The 19,240-nt window shown below is 44.4% G+C and overlaps 1 protein-coding gene across 3 annotated transcripts in view; it reads right to left on the reverse strand.

Moving 5' to 3' along the window:
- The window catches only part of rabgap1l (RAB GTPase activating protein 1-like), a 99,226-nt gene that overhangs the window by 24,901 nt on the left and 55,085 nt on the right, over window positions 1-19,240 (reverse strand). For all 3 annotated transcript variants that reach the window (XM_062556343.1, XM_062556341.1, XM_062556342.1), the window contains exons 14-17: window positions 6,516-6,629; window positions 4,985-5,059; window positions 2,606-2,731; window positions 382-525 (exon numbers count right to left, since the gene is read on the reverse strand). In XM_062556343.1, the coding sequence (XP_062412327.1) occupies window positions 382-525; window positions 2,606-2,731; window positions 4,985-5,059; window positions 6,516-6,629 (459 nt within the window). The remainder of the gene's footprint in view (window positions 1-381; window positions 526-2,605; window positions 2,732-4,984; window positions 5,060-6,515; window positions 6,630-19,240) is intronic.

Here is a 19,240-nt window from a genome sequence, read left to right on the forward strand (position 1 = left end):
AGGGAGAGCCGTACCTCACAGAGCAGCAGGTCAGCGATGTGGAAGACCAAGCAGGGGGGGAACGTACTAGTCTGGCAATCTTTTAAGATTGAACACTTAGTATGGGGAGTGTACGCTTTATTTCTACTGCACAAGAGGCGTGATCAATGGGCACCGTTCAACCAATCAGACCAATGATCCGGTGCGTCTTTTGGATAAGCTAGTTTGTGACTGGACCCAAAGGTTGTGGGCAGGAAGCAGGGGAGATAGATGTGCAGGTTTCCAAGTCTGAGCTACCGGGCGAAATCCAAATTCGGCGGCAGTTCAGGCAGGGTTCACCCAGCCTAGGAACGTACCTCACAGAGCAGCAGGTCAGTGATGTGGAAGACCATGCAGACGTACCTCACAGAGCAGCAGGTCAGTGATGTGGAAGACCATGCAGAGGGGGAACTTGGCGGTGAAGAGCGTGAGGAACCACTGGGAGGCGTACATATGGGCCTCCAGGTTCATCTCCTCGAAGTGGGACCACAGCTCCGGCAGCTGCTCCTGTCAAGAGGGAGAGAGAGAAAGAAGGGGATGAGGAGGAGGAGGAGAGAAAGCGAAGAGGAGAGGAGGGAGAGGCACATGGAGAGGTACAGAGTGAGGGATGAGCTGGATCACAACTCCTGTGGGGAAGCAGTGAGATCGGAAGAGAAAAGGTGGAGGACCCCCCTTCTGTCACGTCCATTCTGGTTTGTCTCACTCACTGTTTTGGTAAACCACATATAGTCAATAGACCTAATTTGAATTCGAGAGCAGAGAAGGGGTATGAAGGGAAGAGAAGGAGGGATACAAAACAGGGTGAGGAAATAAGCGGTGTCGGAAAAAGGTAAACAGGTGGGAAACGGAGTGTGACAGGAGATGTGAAGTTAGAGAGAGAGAAAGAGAGAGAGAGAGAGAGAGAGAGCCTGAGACTGAGAGAGAGGACTGAAGTATTGCGCACGTCTTCAAGAACTCCATTAGAACAAATGGAGAAGAAAACAAAGCAGTGAGAACGCGGAGCCCTCGGGGGAGAAGGCCCTACTCTAAATGGATAGGGGAGTACATCAAGTCTCAGCTGGGGGCTGGAGAGGAGACCCACAGCACAGACAGACAACAAGTGGAGAGGACGAGTGAGCGGACAGAGAGAGGAACTCAAGGAAGACAGAGACAAGGAAAGAATGAGAGAGAGAGAGAGGAGAGAAGAGAGAGAGAGAGAGAGAGAGAGAGAGAGAGCAGATACCAGCCGATATGAAGAGTGTTGACAGACTTCCAAAATGGCTCACTGCATAAATGGAAATTAGCATCTTAACGTGTCAGCCCCCACTACACCACAGTGAACTCAAGCAGCAGCAGCAGCAGCCAGTCAGAGACAAGAGGCTAACACCGGCTGACTGGAGCACAGCTCTGCATATTCATCTGCTCCACTGGAACATGCTGGAGAATGAGGAGAAGTCATCAGGCCGACAGAAGGAAGGTATTGCGGGGATGGAATGATAAAGATGGCTTGAGAGAGAAAGAGAGAGACAGGGAGACAGACAGAGAGAGAGAGAGAGAGAGAGAGAGAGAGAGAGAGAGAGAGAGAGAGAGAGAGAGAGACTCCAATGCTTTGGTGTGCTGGTAGCAGTCGATGTTAATCCCCTTCCGTTGGCGTCTTGGTCAATGCTAACAGGGTTCTGTCTAGTGCCCAATCAGCCACACTTGAGCCCTAACTGGATTCCAGCGCTGGAATTAAAAGCCCATTTCCACTGCATTTGGGCCTAACAGCTCGCCGCGCACCGAGACAGAGAGCAGTCCACTTCCAGACACTCACCAGGGATGAGGAGGAGGGAGCGTGAACACACACACAGCCACTTCACACACACATGAACTGCTGTTCCAACACTCATCCACACGCCGACATCCACGGACACACAGAGTGCATGCCTTCGACACTCCCAGGAGCCCAACAGGCTGCTGAATGCCATTAGCTTTTAGCTGTGCCGCGGGTAAAGCCATATATGAGCACCAAATGTGTACTGTACTGTACATTCTCACTCACATCCATCCCAGAGGTCAAACCACCTGTCCAAATACCTTCGTCAAACTCTCTGACACCTAAATGCACCACCTCTATCTACTCTCTGCATTCGTTATTATAAAGTTGAAGTCAGAATCTCCTTGGGCAATAAGCTTTAATATTGCTTGAATCTCAAAATTGGTTTTAATTAAAAATAATGCATAGCCCTCAGTAATGATCGATCCAACTATTCACTTTCACTGTTCATGCTCTGGATAAGTTTTACAGATTTAGCCTCAATGTTATTACACTATTACACAAGGAGGTTGAAAATCTATACCACATCTCAGGAACAAAATGGTATGAGAAACTATTTCCCACACAGTGTTTGTGAGCTCAATAATAATAATAATAATAAAAAAAACCTTTTAGGGAGGCAAAGAGAAAGAATACAAAGCTGAAGGCAACCAAAACAAAACAACTTCGCATATGGAGTCAATGTATTTTAATAAGCAACTGAAGAGATATTGCATTTGTTAATGGTACATATTTGTAGTTGTAGTCATTTCATATTTGGCTTTGTCAGAGAGCCAGCCAAGAGGTCTTTACCTGCAGCAATCGCTCCAGCTGATAGAACTTGCAGTGCAGTTCTTCAAAGTTGTTTTTGTAAAGAGCCCTTAGTCCATACTCATACATGATCTTCACCAGGACACAGAAGGCCTGCTCCTCCGGCATCTACAGAGAATGAGAGAGAGAGAGAAAAAGAGGTGGAGAGAGGTGGGGAGAGGGAGAGAGAGAGATGAGCAGAGGGAGAGATGTGAAGAGAGAGAGAAAAGAGGTGAAGTGAAGGACATGAAGGTGGTCAGGGAGAAAGGAGGAGAAGAAGAGGGAACATGTGACAAAAGAAATCCTTAGGCTTTACGGGCTGTCATGGTTGGGTTTGTGTGAGCTGCGATGAAAGGCCCACATTTGTTGCTTTGGAGAGAGGAAAGAGAGAGAATGAGAGCAAGAAAGAGAGAGAGAAAGAGAGAGCATATGTGAAAGATCTGTAGAAGAGAGGGAGAATACTGAGTTCTCTTGGGAAAGTGCCAGAGGGTGAGTCTGTACCTATCTGTGTTAGTATGTGTAAAAATAATGCTGAAATATGGATATACTGTATGTATGACAGTGTGCATCCATGTCTCTGTGATGTGTTGTGTGGTGTGTGGTGTGTGTGTGTGTGTGTGTGTGTGTGTGTGTTAGGGCAGGCCAATGCCATCTGCATACACATACTGTATACATCCAGTGTATATGGTGTGTATGCATATGTGTACAGGAGTTTGTATGCATGTTCAGGTGGGGAGGGGGTATTAAATGAAGGTGACAGAGTGAAAGAGAGTGTGTGTGTGAGTGTGTGTGTGAGTGTGTGTGTGTGTGTGTGTGTGTGTGTGTGTGTGTGTGTGTGTGTCTGCGCTGAATAGGTTCCTGCAGGTAGATGTGCGACACCATTAATATTCCTGACACCCTCCGCGCCCTTAAGCATTCTGAAGGAGCTCTTCAGCCCTCCTCTGCCTATTCTCCTCTATCTGTTCATTTCTCTCTTTCTCTGCAAGACCTTCCCTATCCTCCTCTACCCCTCCTCCCACTGTCTGTGGTATCCACCTACCTCTTTCATTTCATTCCCTTCTTTGTCATCACATATTTTCTCGTCTCTTCATCCTCTCTCTTGCTTTCGGTCTCTGAGGCTGATGTGGTCCATTTTGCTGCTCTGAACTCAAGTGTGATAATCCCCCATCCCACTCATTACATTTTTACATGCGAACCAGGAAGCCTTTTTTTTTTTTTTTAGATTTACAAAAAATATCTTATATCAATCGCTTAATGTTTATACAATGTTTATTGTTATTGTTATAGCTATCATCACTGTCACTATTACTGTTAATATCAGTAGTCTATAATTATGATTTGAACTCTATTTGACTTTACTTTACTTACTAGAGTATTTCCATTGTTGCAAGCTGCTTTGGATAAAAGCATCTGCTAAATAAACATAAACATGAAAGGAACGTGCAGCTTGTATTTACCAATACGGCTTGGCGACAACACAAGTTGAGGGAGGAAAAATGAAAAGCCCGTTTTTTAACTTGGTCGCTTACGCTCTGCCACTAATTCTGTGAGCAGCACGGATAAGAAGGGTTTTGTGGAGACAGGCAGCAATGCAGGAAGAATTTGCAGCTTTGCATGAACACGCATATCCAGTTGTCACACAGCTCTCTAGTCACTATTTTAAAAGTTACTATCATTTTAGGAAATTACATCTTAGTTAATAAAGTCACAGTGATTCATTTATTTTGGGAGAATTTGGATCTATCCGTGGTAAATAAATAGCTTTTACTTTCTGGCTTCAGATCTGATCGCTTTTACACCAAATAAGAACTGCACAGGTGAACTGTAACCCAGAGCTCCATTTAATGGCTGCCTTGGGCTTAAGGCCGGCGCCCACCAGACACTTACAGTACGTTAAGAACCAAATAGCTCTAGAGTGAGAGCAGAGCACCCAGACGCCTCTCTGCTTTACTGGCATCTCTCTCCTCTCTGACCCCCTTAGAGGAGCTTCTGTCTCTGTCAACATGTCTTCTCTTTACCTGCTCTTTCTCAAATGTCTTTCCTCTGTTTCTTTCTGTCCTCCTCCTCCTTCTCTTCTGCCTGCCTCCCTCACATGCTGACCCCAGCCTTCTCGCACGGTGTGCACCTTTCATATTTGATGCCGTTTTCTGTGCATGCATGTACAGTAGGCAAGCATACTGTATGTGTCTGTGGACCCAATATAGCTGTAGCTGTATGCATGCCTGATTAATGATTAAAGTGCGTGCATGAGTGTTTGAGTGGTGTTCGATTTCTGAGTGTGATGGCTGCGATGTGCTTATGCTTATGCGCCTGTGTATTTGAGCAAGTGTGTGTGTGTGTGTGTGTGTGTGTGTGTGTGTGTATACAATCTCTTTTACGTACATGAAGCAGCAGAACGGCTGCCAAAAAGGACTGTCCCTGGCAGTAGCCAATCTCCTCGTCGTAGACAGAGTAGGCCTGCAACAGAAGGAGCATCTGCAGTTAGAATCCCAGAGTCAACAGATTAAAGGACATTTTCGGAGGGCTGGCCGTTAAACCAAGCAAAGCTCACTTATCACCAGTCTGTGAGGTTTGCTTGATATGGTAAAATTAGCCCAAGTTTTTCTGCTCATGCTGGTCTGGAGACAAATGCATAAGAATATTTTAATGTTTACGAGAACATTAACTGGCATTAGAAAGACATTAACAAATGAAAACAAAACTGGTGAATGAGCTATTGAAAGCATTAGAATCTAGTAGAAAGTAAACGCCCGCCTGCTTTTCCTCCTCATAATGAAAACACCGAAGCCCAGTTACTGGTAGAGGCTTAAGCAGAGCAGGGCTTGAGATATTGGCACCAGTTTCCGTAGTGTGAGCATACGTTGTGATTTTTAGCATTTTATCATCCAGCAACGTATCTCACAGAACAAAACCCCACAAACACACACTCCACAGCCAAAACCTGAACACACTCTCAGTCCCAGAGGTCAAAAAGTTAAACCTGGATAAAACAAAGTAAAAAAACAAGTAAAAGTCACTGTCCCCCTCCCTCATTTTCATTTCTTTAACTGACAGCTCCTTTCATGCCAACATTCCCGTCATGTCTACTGCCTGTTGACATAATCCACTGATAGGATCAACAATGCGATGTCTGTGTGTGCTTTACTCGGTCTGTGTTTCAGAATATGTCCCATCACACCCTGGGCGAATGGGGAAATTGTCTCAGCCCTTGGCTAATATGAAAGCCTGACTGGCAATTTTTAGTCTTCTTTAATCTCCCAGTGCCAATCAGGAAATGGAGCAGTTCTTAAGCCCCTCTCAAAGACGCTTTAAACAAGAGAGATGAGAGACACACATCCACTGTGTCTTGAGTGCGCACACACACACACACACACACACACACACACTAACACTAACACACACACAGACACACACACACACACTTCGCCATCTCCCTGACAGCAGTACAGCAGAACCATCCACACCTACAACAGTCTTGGAATTAACGCCACGTCCAAACAGCACTTGTTCATATCCCTGCAAAAAACATACTGTATACTGTACATCTTGACAGCCTTACCCCTAAATAAAAGTGTGTCTGCTCAACCTTTCTCATCTCACAATGAAATGACGTGGATGACTGGTTGTGGCTGCAGATGAAGTTTAACTGCACCTTCACACTTACAAACTAGCTGTGCATCCCCAAGCATATACTGTACATGGAACAAAACTAAGATGACTGAGGTACAGTATACACAATGTACCTCCGTTATCAGAAGCAGTAAAAAGTAAGTGAACGGCTGCAACTTAAAACATGAGGATGGGTCTCGGAGAATAAGCTAACAAAACTACACTTGCAGATCTACTCATGCTGAAGAAATGAAATACGGGCAGCTGACTCTTTGACCTTGACATTCTGTGACAATGACCTCACCTTGCAGATCTTGTAGAGGGAGTCTTGGCCATCGCCATTGGAGTCCTTGAAGTAGTCATGAGCAGGGAAGGTTCGGTGGATGTCCCGTGTGATGACTCCCTCTTGTGCAGAGTCCTAAGACAAAAAGACACACACAAACGCACACAGAGTAAATATTGTGAATGGTACCATTTCAAAACAAATCATATTTATTTATATAACATTTAACAGAACTTCTCAATCTGTCAATTGGGTCATTCCGTGTCAAATCAGATAAGGTTGATGCAGCACCTTCGCAGATTTTGCCCAAACCATGATGCGTCCCAAACTCACTTTCTGCTTCATTTCGCTGGATCTTGCGATGACAAATGTCTGAGAAACTCCATCGCTACCTTGTTCTAGCCGATGCCTGCCGTGTAAGTGTGTAGTGCCGTAAAGCAATTTGTTACATTGCCACCCGCTAGACTTTCTGACTGAGGCTGGTGGCTTGCCGAACCAAAGTTGTGAGGCTGGTATTTCCATTCACAGATGCTAGGAGGAAGCGAGACAGCCACCATTCAACTTGGAAAAAGTCATCTAACCATTCCAACGACCCCGAAGCTGTTAAATTAAGATAAATCAAACTAAAAAAAATGTGCATAGTTCACACTGGAGAAGCACTGGAGAAGCATTCACCAAGGACGCATACAGTACACTAGAGAGACGGCCTTGATGAACCAGCGGCTGCCTCGGCTTTGTGGCAGATGAACAACAGTTCTGTCTAGCACAGGGGGTGCATTCGATCGGCAGCAGCACCCTCACTGGGCAGAGTTTATGTGGCCACATGTCCGCCTGCTAAACATCAGGGCGAAAAGCGGGCAGCTCGATAATTCCACTCCTAAAGGCTCAGGTCAGCACTTTAGATTGGTAGACAGGTTCGGATGTAGTGCAACGTTAGACCAAGGCTTCCAAGATCAGGCATTTGTAATAGCTAAAAATCAAGAATGAAGAAAATAGGAAAACACAGGAATTATGGAAAAATATTTTACGGGTGGGGCCTAAAACACTATGAATAACTTTGAGCCAAATCTGAGACGGTGCAGCAACAATTTTCCTGGATTCTATTTGATTTGGCAGAGAATGACCCAAATGTCCTTTTGATTACTCTACCAAGGGAAGCCCCACGTTGGGTGCCTGCTTTTAACTGCATTTTGCTGACTTTGTACTTGAGCTCTGCACATTGACAATAAAGTTGAATCTAATCCCGTAATTCCAGTGCCATCTACCACTTAACGGTCACCTCAATAACAAACTCTACCAAACCTCATACCATGTCACTTCAGCAAGAGGCTTGTAAAACAATGCAGATATCAATTTTATGACACCACTTTTAAAACACTGCCTACAAATTGGTTTGAATGAAACACTAATGAACCACAGCTGGTGGGGTACTAATACTAGCATGGCTTTAGACCAAAACCATACCCTCAGTCAGTCTCCCTCATTCCCCTTTTCAAAGCAGTGCTTCTGAATGCCTGTATGCAATTCAGGCAAGAAGCTTGTGTGTCTAATCTGCTGCAAATGCTTCCTGAAGGAAGACCGTCAGCACAGAGTTCTGGGAGGACAAGTGTGAGAAGCTAGATAGAACAGGCCTGAGCGCTCACAGCTGAAGAAAGGGATGACGCAGGACAGAGAAAAGAGGATGGAAATAAGATTGCTAAATACAACAGCATAGGAAGGCGAGGGGAAGAGAAATAGTGCATTTGTGATAAAACAAGATAAAACATATTTTCATCTATGAAGTGTCATAGACTTAGCCCTAGAGGACAGCCAACAGTCACTTCTTCTAACATTCCTCTGGAAAAATCTGCAGTTGAGATGAGCCCAGAGACTCAAAGAATAAGGACAATCCACTAGAGGAATATGGACAGTCCACTTTGATGGAGTCCAAAGTAAACACAGTGTTTAACACACAGTACATTTACATGCACAGTCGAGCTATTGCAATATGATGATTCTAGTGGACTACTGTGTTTACATGCTGGAGGGGAATCGAAGGGGAGGGGACTTTTTGACTGAAGTGTGCATGTTTTATTCAGCTACACGGCGTATCATAGATGGTTCCCTCCCTATTAATATACACATCATTGTTTCCCCTACAATGTAATTGAAGTTGTTTCCTGAAAACTGCACACACACAAACACACGGACAAGTGAAATCTAAGCTTTCCAATATTCCAATTTACAATGGCTTGTGAGAAAATTATCTTTGAATTCACATTGAACATTTTATCATCTTTGCATTCTGGACACGGCAAAACGCACCCATTGCTCTCAGTGAAGTATCTCACAAATTCTTTACTCAACACATGGCAAACCATGTCACAATAAACTGCAGACCTTACAGAATATAAAGATATAAAGTATGTCTGTAAAATAAGTCGTCCCGAGAAATCCGGTTTCGAAATTGCAACACATTGCTGCATGGTCTCAAATTTTGGGCAGAAATTATAACACGTCAGTACATTAATTTCAGTAAATTACCCCACCATAACGGCATCCCACCACAATGGTTCTTCCATTGACAGATTTAATTTATTACTAGATATTTCTATTTACTTGATGATGCTCATGCTCCATATATGTGACGTTCCACGGCAAAACCAGTCGCTTGTCGCAACAGGCGTTTCTGAGAAAAATGGCCATTTATGTCACTTGTGCTAAAATCGTGGATTTTTTTTTGTAAGTGTTTTGAAACAGTGGGAGGTCTACACTGTACGGCCGTGAATACATTTCGCCGAAAAACTGACCTTTTGTAGTCTAAAAACGTGAGTTTGTTGAGGTGAGAAAGTTAGAGGAAGCAGGAAGTTAGAGGCGTCTCGTTTTTTTGCCCCTCTATTCCAATATTTACGGTAAACGCACTCATTGACAACCACCAAGCCATCCGCGTGCTATGTCGTTGATACAAGTACCGTAAAACGTGTAATAGCGGCGACCTTACAAAGCGTTCGTGAGTGTTGAGCCGACGGTTAACTTCAGAGGCAGATTTCTCCGTTTTTCTATTGGCATGACAGGATGAACTCAACTCCTTTCAATGTTTATATTCCAGTAATATGACGTTCAATTCATTAGATATAGGTATCGTTTTGAAGGTTGATTATGCCCCTTCCTGAAAACGTAATAACTTTGATTTTGAAAATTTGGACATTGTGACTGATTTCGCCGTGGAAGGTCACATATCAGCAAATTCAAAATAATAATAATAAAAGATTGCTGATGTCGATAATCAACTTCTTAGGATTTTATCGTCTGATAGCAATTTCATGTTGATACAATCACACAACAACAAACCCGTAACAATACACATCGCATATATCAGGCATTCTGGGGGCTAATTGGCAATGAGAAAGAAAGAAACTACACTGTGTTACTTTACAAGCACTTCCAAACTAATGTTACTAAACAATATGAAACTTGAATAAGTCAACAAAACATATACATGCAAAAAAACTTTTACACAGAGCTCTACAGCACTACAATATTACAGAAACCAAATCACCAATCGCCGAAAAATCTAAGAGCATCGCTACCTAATGCCATCCCAGGTAAGCAAGCGCTTTCACTAGTCAGGGAACAGCCAATCAGCTGGCAACAAAACATCAGTCAGCACTTAATGGTGCTATCTGACGCTAGCATCGAAGGACTAATCCAATCGGCCTGGCTTTTCATTCCCGTCTTACTGCCGACTTCAAACATCTTCCAGCGACCCACATGGCTTTGCCTGCCCTTCAGAGCAATCTGCTACCCCACCAAAGGTGCCCCCCTCCCCCCTGTGCCGCAGCTGCTGAAGGGAGATTGTGTTTGGGGACCAGAAATTCATGCACGTCCCCCCCCCATGCCTCTGGCAGCTCTGTTTCTGATAGCACAAGAGTAAAGCAGAGCGGCCGCACACTGTTAAAATAGTTCCCCTCGCAGGCACTGGGTTTAGTTTCCCGGCGTTGGAAGGTTAAAAGGATTTCTTAACCCAGCTGGGATCTGTTGATGTTTATATATTATCCCACTGCAAAAGTCAGCAGGCCCACGCTACAAAGCCACAACCCAATCAGAGAAGCAGCAGTGGCCGGTTACAGTGATCCCAAGGATGGGCAGAGCATGGCCTCAGAGAGGTGTCGACGACTGAGAAAGAGAAGTAGCTGATGACCTTTTGACAAACCGGCATCAGAGCTGCACTGAGATCGAGTTCAATTCCTAAATTGTTTTAAGCATAATGTACAAGTAGTGTTACTGATGCCAGTGACCGGTGCCATTAAAGAAATGCAATTACACACACAGTGCAGGAGTGGACATTTGGAAAAACTCCGGCTTCATGTTTGCATGTAAACAGGGCCAGGCAGTGTTTTTGCATTGTGAAGTGATGTTTCCTTGTTTGTTTGAAAGCTCTGATTGGCTACCTGTTTGCTCGACATGTTTGTGACATACTACCCCATTTTTCTTTAGCATTGGCGTAAACCAGGGGGTCAGGACTTGACTGATTAGATAGATAGATAGATAGATAGATAGATAGATCCCCAAATCAATAAAGTATCTATCTATCTATCTATCTATCTACAGTACAGTATCTAATCAGTCAAATCCTGACCCCATGGTTTACACAAATGCTTAAAAAAAAAAAAAAAAAACAACTTTCTTCTGTGCCTTGGCTAAGTAAAATGGCACCGGAAACAAGCCCCTTGAAACGCCATGTTGAAGCCATGGTTGAAGCCTGAAGCCTGAAGCCTAGCATTTCCATTGAAATGAATGGGGGCGGACTTGTTCACTTTCTCCAGTTCTTATTATACCTCCATGGCGTAAACGGAATTATTTTTAAAAACGAAGGAGGGGAAAATATCAGTGAAATCTTCTGTTCAAACTTCCGTGCAATCCAAATATCCTGCCCTCTCAATTCACACCAAAGAGGAGCCATGGCAACATCAGGAGAGGTCTGGAAATATCCCTTTGACAGGGTGAGTTGTAAACAATTTGATTAAATTAACAGCGTGTGTCATTACAAATTAAAAGCATCATTACTCAACTAACACCACTCGGGAGAGGAGAATTGGCCTCCCTGGTCACCTGCACATCAATTTGCCTCTCATCATCTCCCGCTGCTCAGACAGAACTACTGCTCAGGTGGGGATAAGAGAGTCCTTAACCACGCTTTGAACACCATATCCTCTTAATGCTTTTTGGCAGTAAAAAACGCCTGGTTTTGATGAATATTACTTTTAATTAGCTTGTCACTGTATTTAAAATGGCTGTGGTCAAAACAGTACAACTGTTCTGAGTGAAGTGGTGGCCATCACCACTTTGTGGGATGTGACACCTCTGTGATGGGAAACAGCTGCCTTCAGTTCCATTTATGTCACTGTAACAGAGTGGCTCTTTGTGCTTCTTTTAACAGGGGCGATTGAAAGAGTTGCCTGCAGTTAACTATATTTCATGGAAAATAGACAGGCAAAGACAAAGCCACACACACACACACACACACACACACACACACACACACACACACACACACACACACAGGTTACATACACACACACACACACTCACACCACTTACATACACACACACACACTTACATACAGAGTTCTCTTTTAATGACTGCAGGCTTCTTAAAAAATCAAGCCACAGCCTTGCGATCATTTGATGTGCAGCGAACACACTTTTCTGGAGTGGCCGTCTTTAGTCTGGCAGATCCATAGCAATTAAAGGCGAACAAGAAGCCCTCAGTGTGTGCGCGCACAGGGAGCAAGCTCGTTAGAGGGTCTGATGGAGGGACTCAGGTTGGGTGGGAGGGATCCGTCTCCCTCTCTTGACCCAATCCAAGAGCTGGGAGTAGGGGCAGATGGCAGGATAAGCATCATCATCCACCCCTTAGGCTTCTGTTGCCACTTGGAAAATTAGGAAACAGAGTTGTATAAATAGACTCTCAGGGCCAGTGTGGTGAGAGAGAGAGAGAGAGAGAGAGAGAAAGAAAGAGAGAGAGAGAGAAAGAAAGAGCGAGAGAAAGAGAGAGAGAGCGAGAGAGGTGGAGGGTGAAGGTTGAAGTAGACTGAGAGAGGAAAAGATTTTAATTCCTTCGTATAAACCTAGCCGGCTCAGTTAAGGTGAAAAATCGACAGATGAAATACATCTAATTCTTAAGAAATAAATAATGAATAAATAATGAGGACTAAGGACTGCCAGAGCATGTCTGATTAAAGTTTGTTCTAGTAATGTTACATCTGATGCAACATTTACGCAATGTAACTGTAACACTAAATGATGGTCTATTTAAGAATTACAAGACACACACACAAACACAGAGAACATTTTCTGCATTAAACCTACAAGCCAAGCCAGCCAGTATGTCAGAGTAACACATGCTTTCACAAGCGTGTCCTCCTTTCCTATTGCCAGTGATCATACTGGCTTTTCTTTGGCATGTGACTATTTCTCCTCTGCTTCTCTCTCAAACTATGTGAACGCTGCATGTTGCGTGATGCTTGCTTCTGGAGACGGGCACGCTGTTCCCAGGCTTCCTAGAGAGAGGTGCCCAGCTGCCTGCTTCTTTTCCTGGGGTTTTTCTGTCCTAATATGCACCGCGCTGTGGGTAGCACTGGAGCCCGGTGACTCTTTAGATGCACCAGACGACTGTGGCTACGGTGACCCAGTTTGTTCAAAAGACTTTGCCACAGATGTTCCTGCTGGATGAAGAGTGAAGGGATACAACAACAAAAAAAAAACATACACTGAGGTGTGTTCATCTCATCAAGGGCAGCAGACAGCTATGAACCCCCCATACACACACACACACACACACACACACACACACACACACAGGGCAGAGCTAGAAACTGTGCCAAGCTCTGCATGGGGGGGGGGGGGGGGGGTGTGAGTGAGCATACCATTCAACTCAATCAAGTCACAAATCATTATCTTTGCAATCGCATGCTTTCATCTGGGACAGCAGGCCGGGATCTGGAGAGGGAGGATCAGTCGGAGGATGCTTGGAAAGGACGTGTCAGAAGTCCTGCGTGATGGCTGCTACTGACATGGATGGGGAGATCTGAGACTCTCTTCTCTGAATACCCAACAGCCCAAACTGGAGGGAGGTTTGGGCGACTGACAGAAAAGCAGAGCATGAAAAGCAAGAACAACAGGCAGAGCAAGATGGTGGTAGAGACAGACACAGAGTAAGGGTAGAAGAGAGGCCAGTGTTAGATGCACAAGAAGGCTTAGTCCAGTCAGTGGTTCTCAAACTTTTCACAATGAGTACCACCATAGACAACAATTGACTCTCCAAGCACCACCATCATGACCAACATTAAAATACAGTAGTGTAGGCCAATTTAAATACTGTATATTTTACATTGTAAATATTGTTTTCTTTTCTTTTTGTTTTCAAGAAAAAACCCGCCTACCACCACCCAGGGAGGATGGCTAGAATGATTAATAACAGGAAAGAATAAAGGGACACTACCTAAACGACAATATAATGGTAGGGCTCAGAACACACAAGGGCCTCTGCTAATTCAAATGAGGATTTTATTTTCAGAAAGAATTAGAGGGAGGAACAACAACCATCCCAGATGGCATACACACGCGGTCAGGGGCTAATTAGGAATAGGAGGCTCCTGCCTCTACGCTTCACATTCCTTCCATTTTTCTTCTTCGTTCTCACTCACTTTTCCATCTCTCTTCTCTTCTCCTCTCCTCTCTCCCTCCATCTCTGCGTGTGCCTGAATTGGCCCATCATTTCTACACTAGCCTCATAAACCCCAGGCTGCTGATAAATGCTATTCATAAATAAAGGAGGCGATGTGGGGCTCTGGGTGGTGATTTGGCTACAAACATCTGTGCTCCTCTCATTGCCCTGGGCGGGCAGACAGGCAGGCAGGCAGACAGGCAGGCAGACAGGCAGGGGGTGGTGAGACTCCTGAGGGTTGGGGGGGTGGGGTGGGGTTTGGGGGCGAGCGGGTCGATGCCATACGATCCAGCGCTAGTGTCTGCCCTGCTGTAATTTCACTGCTGTAATTACTGTGGTCCATTGCGTTGTCTTCGTCCTCCTCCTCCTCCTCCTCCTCTTCTTCCTCCAGCAGAGTCTCTCCCTCTCACCCAGCCACTGATCCAGCCTTTGTGGGCAAACAACATCCCCCTCCAGCTTGTGAGATGACCACCACCCCACCCTGGCTCTCCATGCCTGCCTCCCCCTCCGCCTCCTCCCTCCTCCCTCCTCCTCTCCTGGGGAAGATAAAGCGGCTGACCTTCAGGCCCATTGATCTGAGGCTGCCTCACCTCGGAGCCTCCTGCCGAGTTCAGTCAGAGCGCAGAGCAGCAGGACCCTGCCGCCCACTGGGCCCTTTGCATATGGTTATGTACACGTTCATACATGCAGACCACCCCGCAGGCTTACTGGAAATGCACACACGCGCCATGTCTGCTAAGCCCTTCCCACAGGTGCACATACAGTACAGGCAGACCAGTGGAGTCTTGCTTCACCTGGCTGCAACCCGGGCATTTAGTATACAAAAAAAGCAATTGAAGAAACACTGATGACAGCAGGTGAAAGATGCTTTTTTATGTCTTATCTGTTGTGTTAGTCTGTTAGTGTTTGTCTTGTCTCTCAAACCTGAGGGTGCTGCAAGCATGTTACTTGTTATTATGGGTTTTTTTATGCATCTGCCTGGGGACAATAGATGAAAACAAGCTAGGGTGCTAACTCGAGCATATTTACCTTGTGTACTGATGTTCATTAATATGCACTGTCCCTATCCAAATAAACAAATACAAAAATAATAATGATCAATAAAAATGCGTGTGTTCACTACTTTTCAGTGAGAATGCCTCTGTGCATGTGAAACCATGATGACATATAACTCTGCACTGTAGTTAAAGCGATCCTTTCTGCAGCATCTTCCAGCCCCTATATGCAAGCTGTAGTCCTCACCCGGGTCCTCTCAGGGGCCCCCGCTTCCGAGCCGCGTGAGCAGACTTTTGCGTGTAACGCCAGCTGGTGGGGGGGTGACCCCCCAATGGTGTGTCCGAGTGGGTTCCAGGCCAGAGGGGTACTCCACAGCCTGGTACAGGGCATGACAGCCTCGCAGGGGGTCCGTCTGGTCCTGCCTGACCCAAATCAGACCAGACGTGGGGGACCACACTGCGGAGCTCAGAGGAAGCCAGACGCACTTTATTGCAGCAGTCTAAAGCATGACCACACAACTGCTTTCTTTTTTTACTTTACGTACAGTACTCCATTTTCACGCCTGCTTGTGTTTTCATCTTGGTGTATCTTGACATAAAAAATGTACGTGTCAAATTTATAGCATAATTTACTTTACACTATAGTGGTGGACTTTCAAATGATGCGACACCAAAATGAGCAATTCAGACACTGTATGAATTTCCACCCACAAACTGTTGTAACAGATGTGCCTCTGTTTTTTTGTTTGTTTTGCTCCATATGACATTAAACATTTAAGCGCACAAACATCCTTTTACTGGGAAAGCAACATAACAACTTCCTCTCCAACGATTGCTGTAGAATCAAAGAACTGTGGCACGAGCGAGTAACAACAGAGAAACTGTAAGTCAACTGTGAACAAATCCTGAACTAATCAATCACATTATCCACACAAGTCCTCCTTTTCGCTCAAAGCTCTGCGTCTGTGCTCAGATCAACGCCAAGCTTCTAAACCAGAACACACCAGATCGGGCTTGACTTCATATTTTTGTCTCTGTAATGGTGGCCAGTGCTCCTAAAAAAAAAAAAAAAAAAGAGCTGCGCAGTGTCCAGGAGGCGAGCTGCGGCTGACGGACAGAGGAGATATTAGCACCTCCGTTCCTCCCACGGGAGGAATCGGGAGCTTCAAAAGGAGGCCTAATTGAAATTGACAAACAGCTGCATTAGCCTCATCACAAAGCTTGGGCACACAAAGGAGCGACAGAAACAAGAGCAGGTGAGAAAGAGCAGGAGAGATTGAAAGTGAGAGAGAGAGAGAGAGAGAGGGGGAGAGTGAGAGGGAAATAAAGATGGCCAGGCTTTGCCAGGACAGATTAATCTGCATTCATGCATTATGCATGCTTGCACCATGTGTGATCGCACCGCCGCTACCTTATTAAAAGGGCATCACTGGGAGAAAATGTGCACCAAATAATAAAAAAAAAACACACACACACACACACACACACACACACACACACACACACACACGCACACACACACGCACACACACACGCACACACGCCTCTCCTACTGTATAGGTGTAGGTATATTTTACATGGAAACAATCATGCTTCATGGATGATTCAGTTATTGTTGATTTAACTACTGCACATAACAACATACTGGTCACTTGTAATGTAACAACTCTCTATCATGGACTAAAGCTGAATCATGCTTTAATCCATGATTAAATTCTAGCTCAATTTCTCTGTTTATTAAAAAACCTGTCATGGAACTAGCCACAAAATGTGCCTAAACAACAGTATGCATCTGTCCAAGGACAAGTTCCCAAAATGGACACACAGCAATCACATTCAATCACATTCTCCTAAGTTGCCTGCGTCCACAGCCCGTCTCCCCCCTGGCCCTGGCGATGATAATGCACGGCGTTGGGATCCAGATGAGGTCAAAGTGATAATTAAAACCTCCGAGGCTGGGACAGCTCGGGTGTGTTGACAGTCTTTTCGTGGGCTCCCCAGAGGTCTGGACTGCAGTCCAACCAGTGGCAAACTCATTTGCCCACATAATAAAAAAAAAAAACTTTTATTTGACAGCTGCCAAAGCCACAACCTTACCACGAAAGGAAAAACAGCCATAGTAAAGATCACAGAGACATATGATAAGGCAGATGAAAATATCTCGACTGATCGGCGGTTTACTTTGACTTTGATGAGAGTTTCTTTCACCCCTGGAATAGTCAGAAAGCTGTGACTGAACACAGTTCTTGTTCACTCTGTAGCACCGCATTATGTAATAATACCGCATTATGTAATAATGTAATAAATGTGCACACCATTATGTAATAATTGCCTCATTTTGTAATAATCTGCCGCATTATGTAATAAACTTCTTGAACGCAATATGTAATACATTTTGCTGCATTATGTAATAAGTTATTACATATTGCGGTTGTTACTACATAATGTGGTTGTTGCGTTGTTTTTTTTTGCCAAATGTAACAATTGGTGCATTATGTAGTAACCAACCAAAATGTACATTTTCATTGATTAAAAACAGCATGGTAATGTGTATTTTACTCAAAAATGATAAGTAAGGGGACAGTATGTCAACTACTGCTCAGCTTTCATTGTAACAATCCACCTTTTAACTTTGGTTGTGCTCATTTAAACGCAAAAGGGGTTCTTTTCAATTAATATTTGCAGTCATATTAGTCATGAGATCAAGTTTGGAGGTAAGTGCTTCTGATAGTTAACCAATTTATAAAATTGTCAAGTAAATCTCTGTCTTTGCTCAAGCAGCAGCAAAGATAAGACATACAGCACCAAATAATTAAACATGGGCTGTGCACAAGATGGGTGTGCCATGCATTCTGTTTTCTGTTAACAGATATTATTATATTATTGGCTAAGTTAGCTGGTGTTGATATAGCCAACCATAAGCTAAGCTAACACATATTAACATAAAAGGTTTTCTTTTCAGTTCATTGAGGACACAGTATCTCAGTCTAAATTCTGATTAGTTTGTAGTACAACAAAGCAAAACAAATTATTATTATTATTATTATTAATAATGTTATTATTATTATTATTATCAATAATAAATATAGCTGCAAGCGGCGATGGCGGGCCCGGTCATTTTGGAATCTAACAAAGCAATACGTAATTGTTGGTGGGCATGTGCATGAGCAAGTTAACACACATGCCCACCAAGAAGACACAAAAGGGCTTAGGGCGCTCAGGAGTCTATAAAATTAGTAAGCCTACTCAGGTGCTCTTCTGCTACGGGTGAGGTTAGAATCCAAAGGAAAAAAGGGTTAGCAGAGGCACTCCGAGATTTTTAGAAATATAAAAAGCCTTTAATGATTCATGGCAAGGGTATTTAAAAGCACATGGGCCTACGCGTTACGGCCATATTGGCCTTCATCAGGGCATAGACATATTTCTAAAAATCTCGGAGTGCCTCTGCTAACCCTTTTTTCCTTTGGACACATGCCCACCAAATTTTCATCAATGTATGTGTCAACCACAACAGACAACAGGCTAGGTGGCGCTATAGAGTCCCTAAGCCACACCCTAGGCCAAAGCTCTCTGACTAGCTGCAGCAATAACACAAAAGCCTACCTAATTGTCCTAAATGTATGTGTCAACCATAATAGACAATGTGCTAGGTGGCGCTATAGAGTCGCTAAGCCACACCCTAGGCCAGAGCTCTGTTTCTGACTAGCGGCAGTAATAACACATAAGCTCACCAAAATTGATTCATTTTTGTGAATGTATATGTCAACCACAACAGGTAACACACTAGGTGGCGCTATAGAGTCCCTAAGCCACACCCTCGGCCTGAGCTCTGTCTCTGAATAGCTATAGCAAAACACATGCCCACCAAACTTGGTTCATTTTTCGTGAATGTACGTGTCAACCACAACAGACAATGCGCTAAGTGGCGCTATAGAGTCCCTAAGCCACACCCTAAGCCAGAGCCAAGAAGCTCAGTCCAGCCGCAAGATCAGTCCAGTCGCAAGATCAGTGAAAAAGCGTGTAGCCTACGGTAGCCTACTGTT

Source organism: Sardina pilchardus, chromosome 15 (assembly GCF_963854185.1).
Source record: "Sardina pilchardus chromosome 15, fSarPil1.1, whole genome shotgun sequence".
In the NCBI taxonomy this organism is placed as follows: Eukaryota; Metazoa; Chordata; class Actinopteri; order Clupeiformes; family Clupeidae; genus Sardina; species Sardina pilchardus.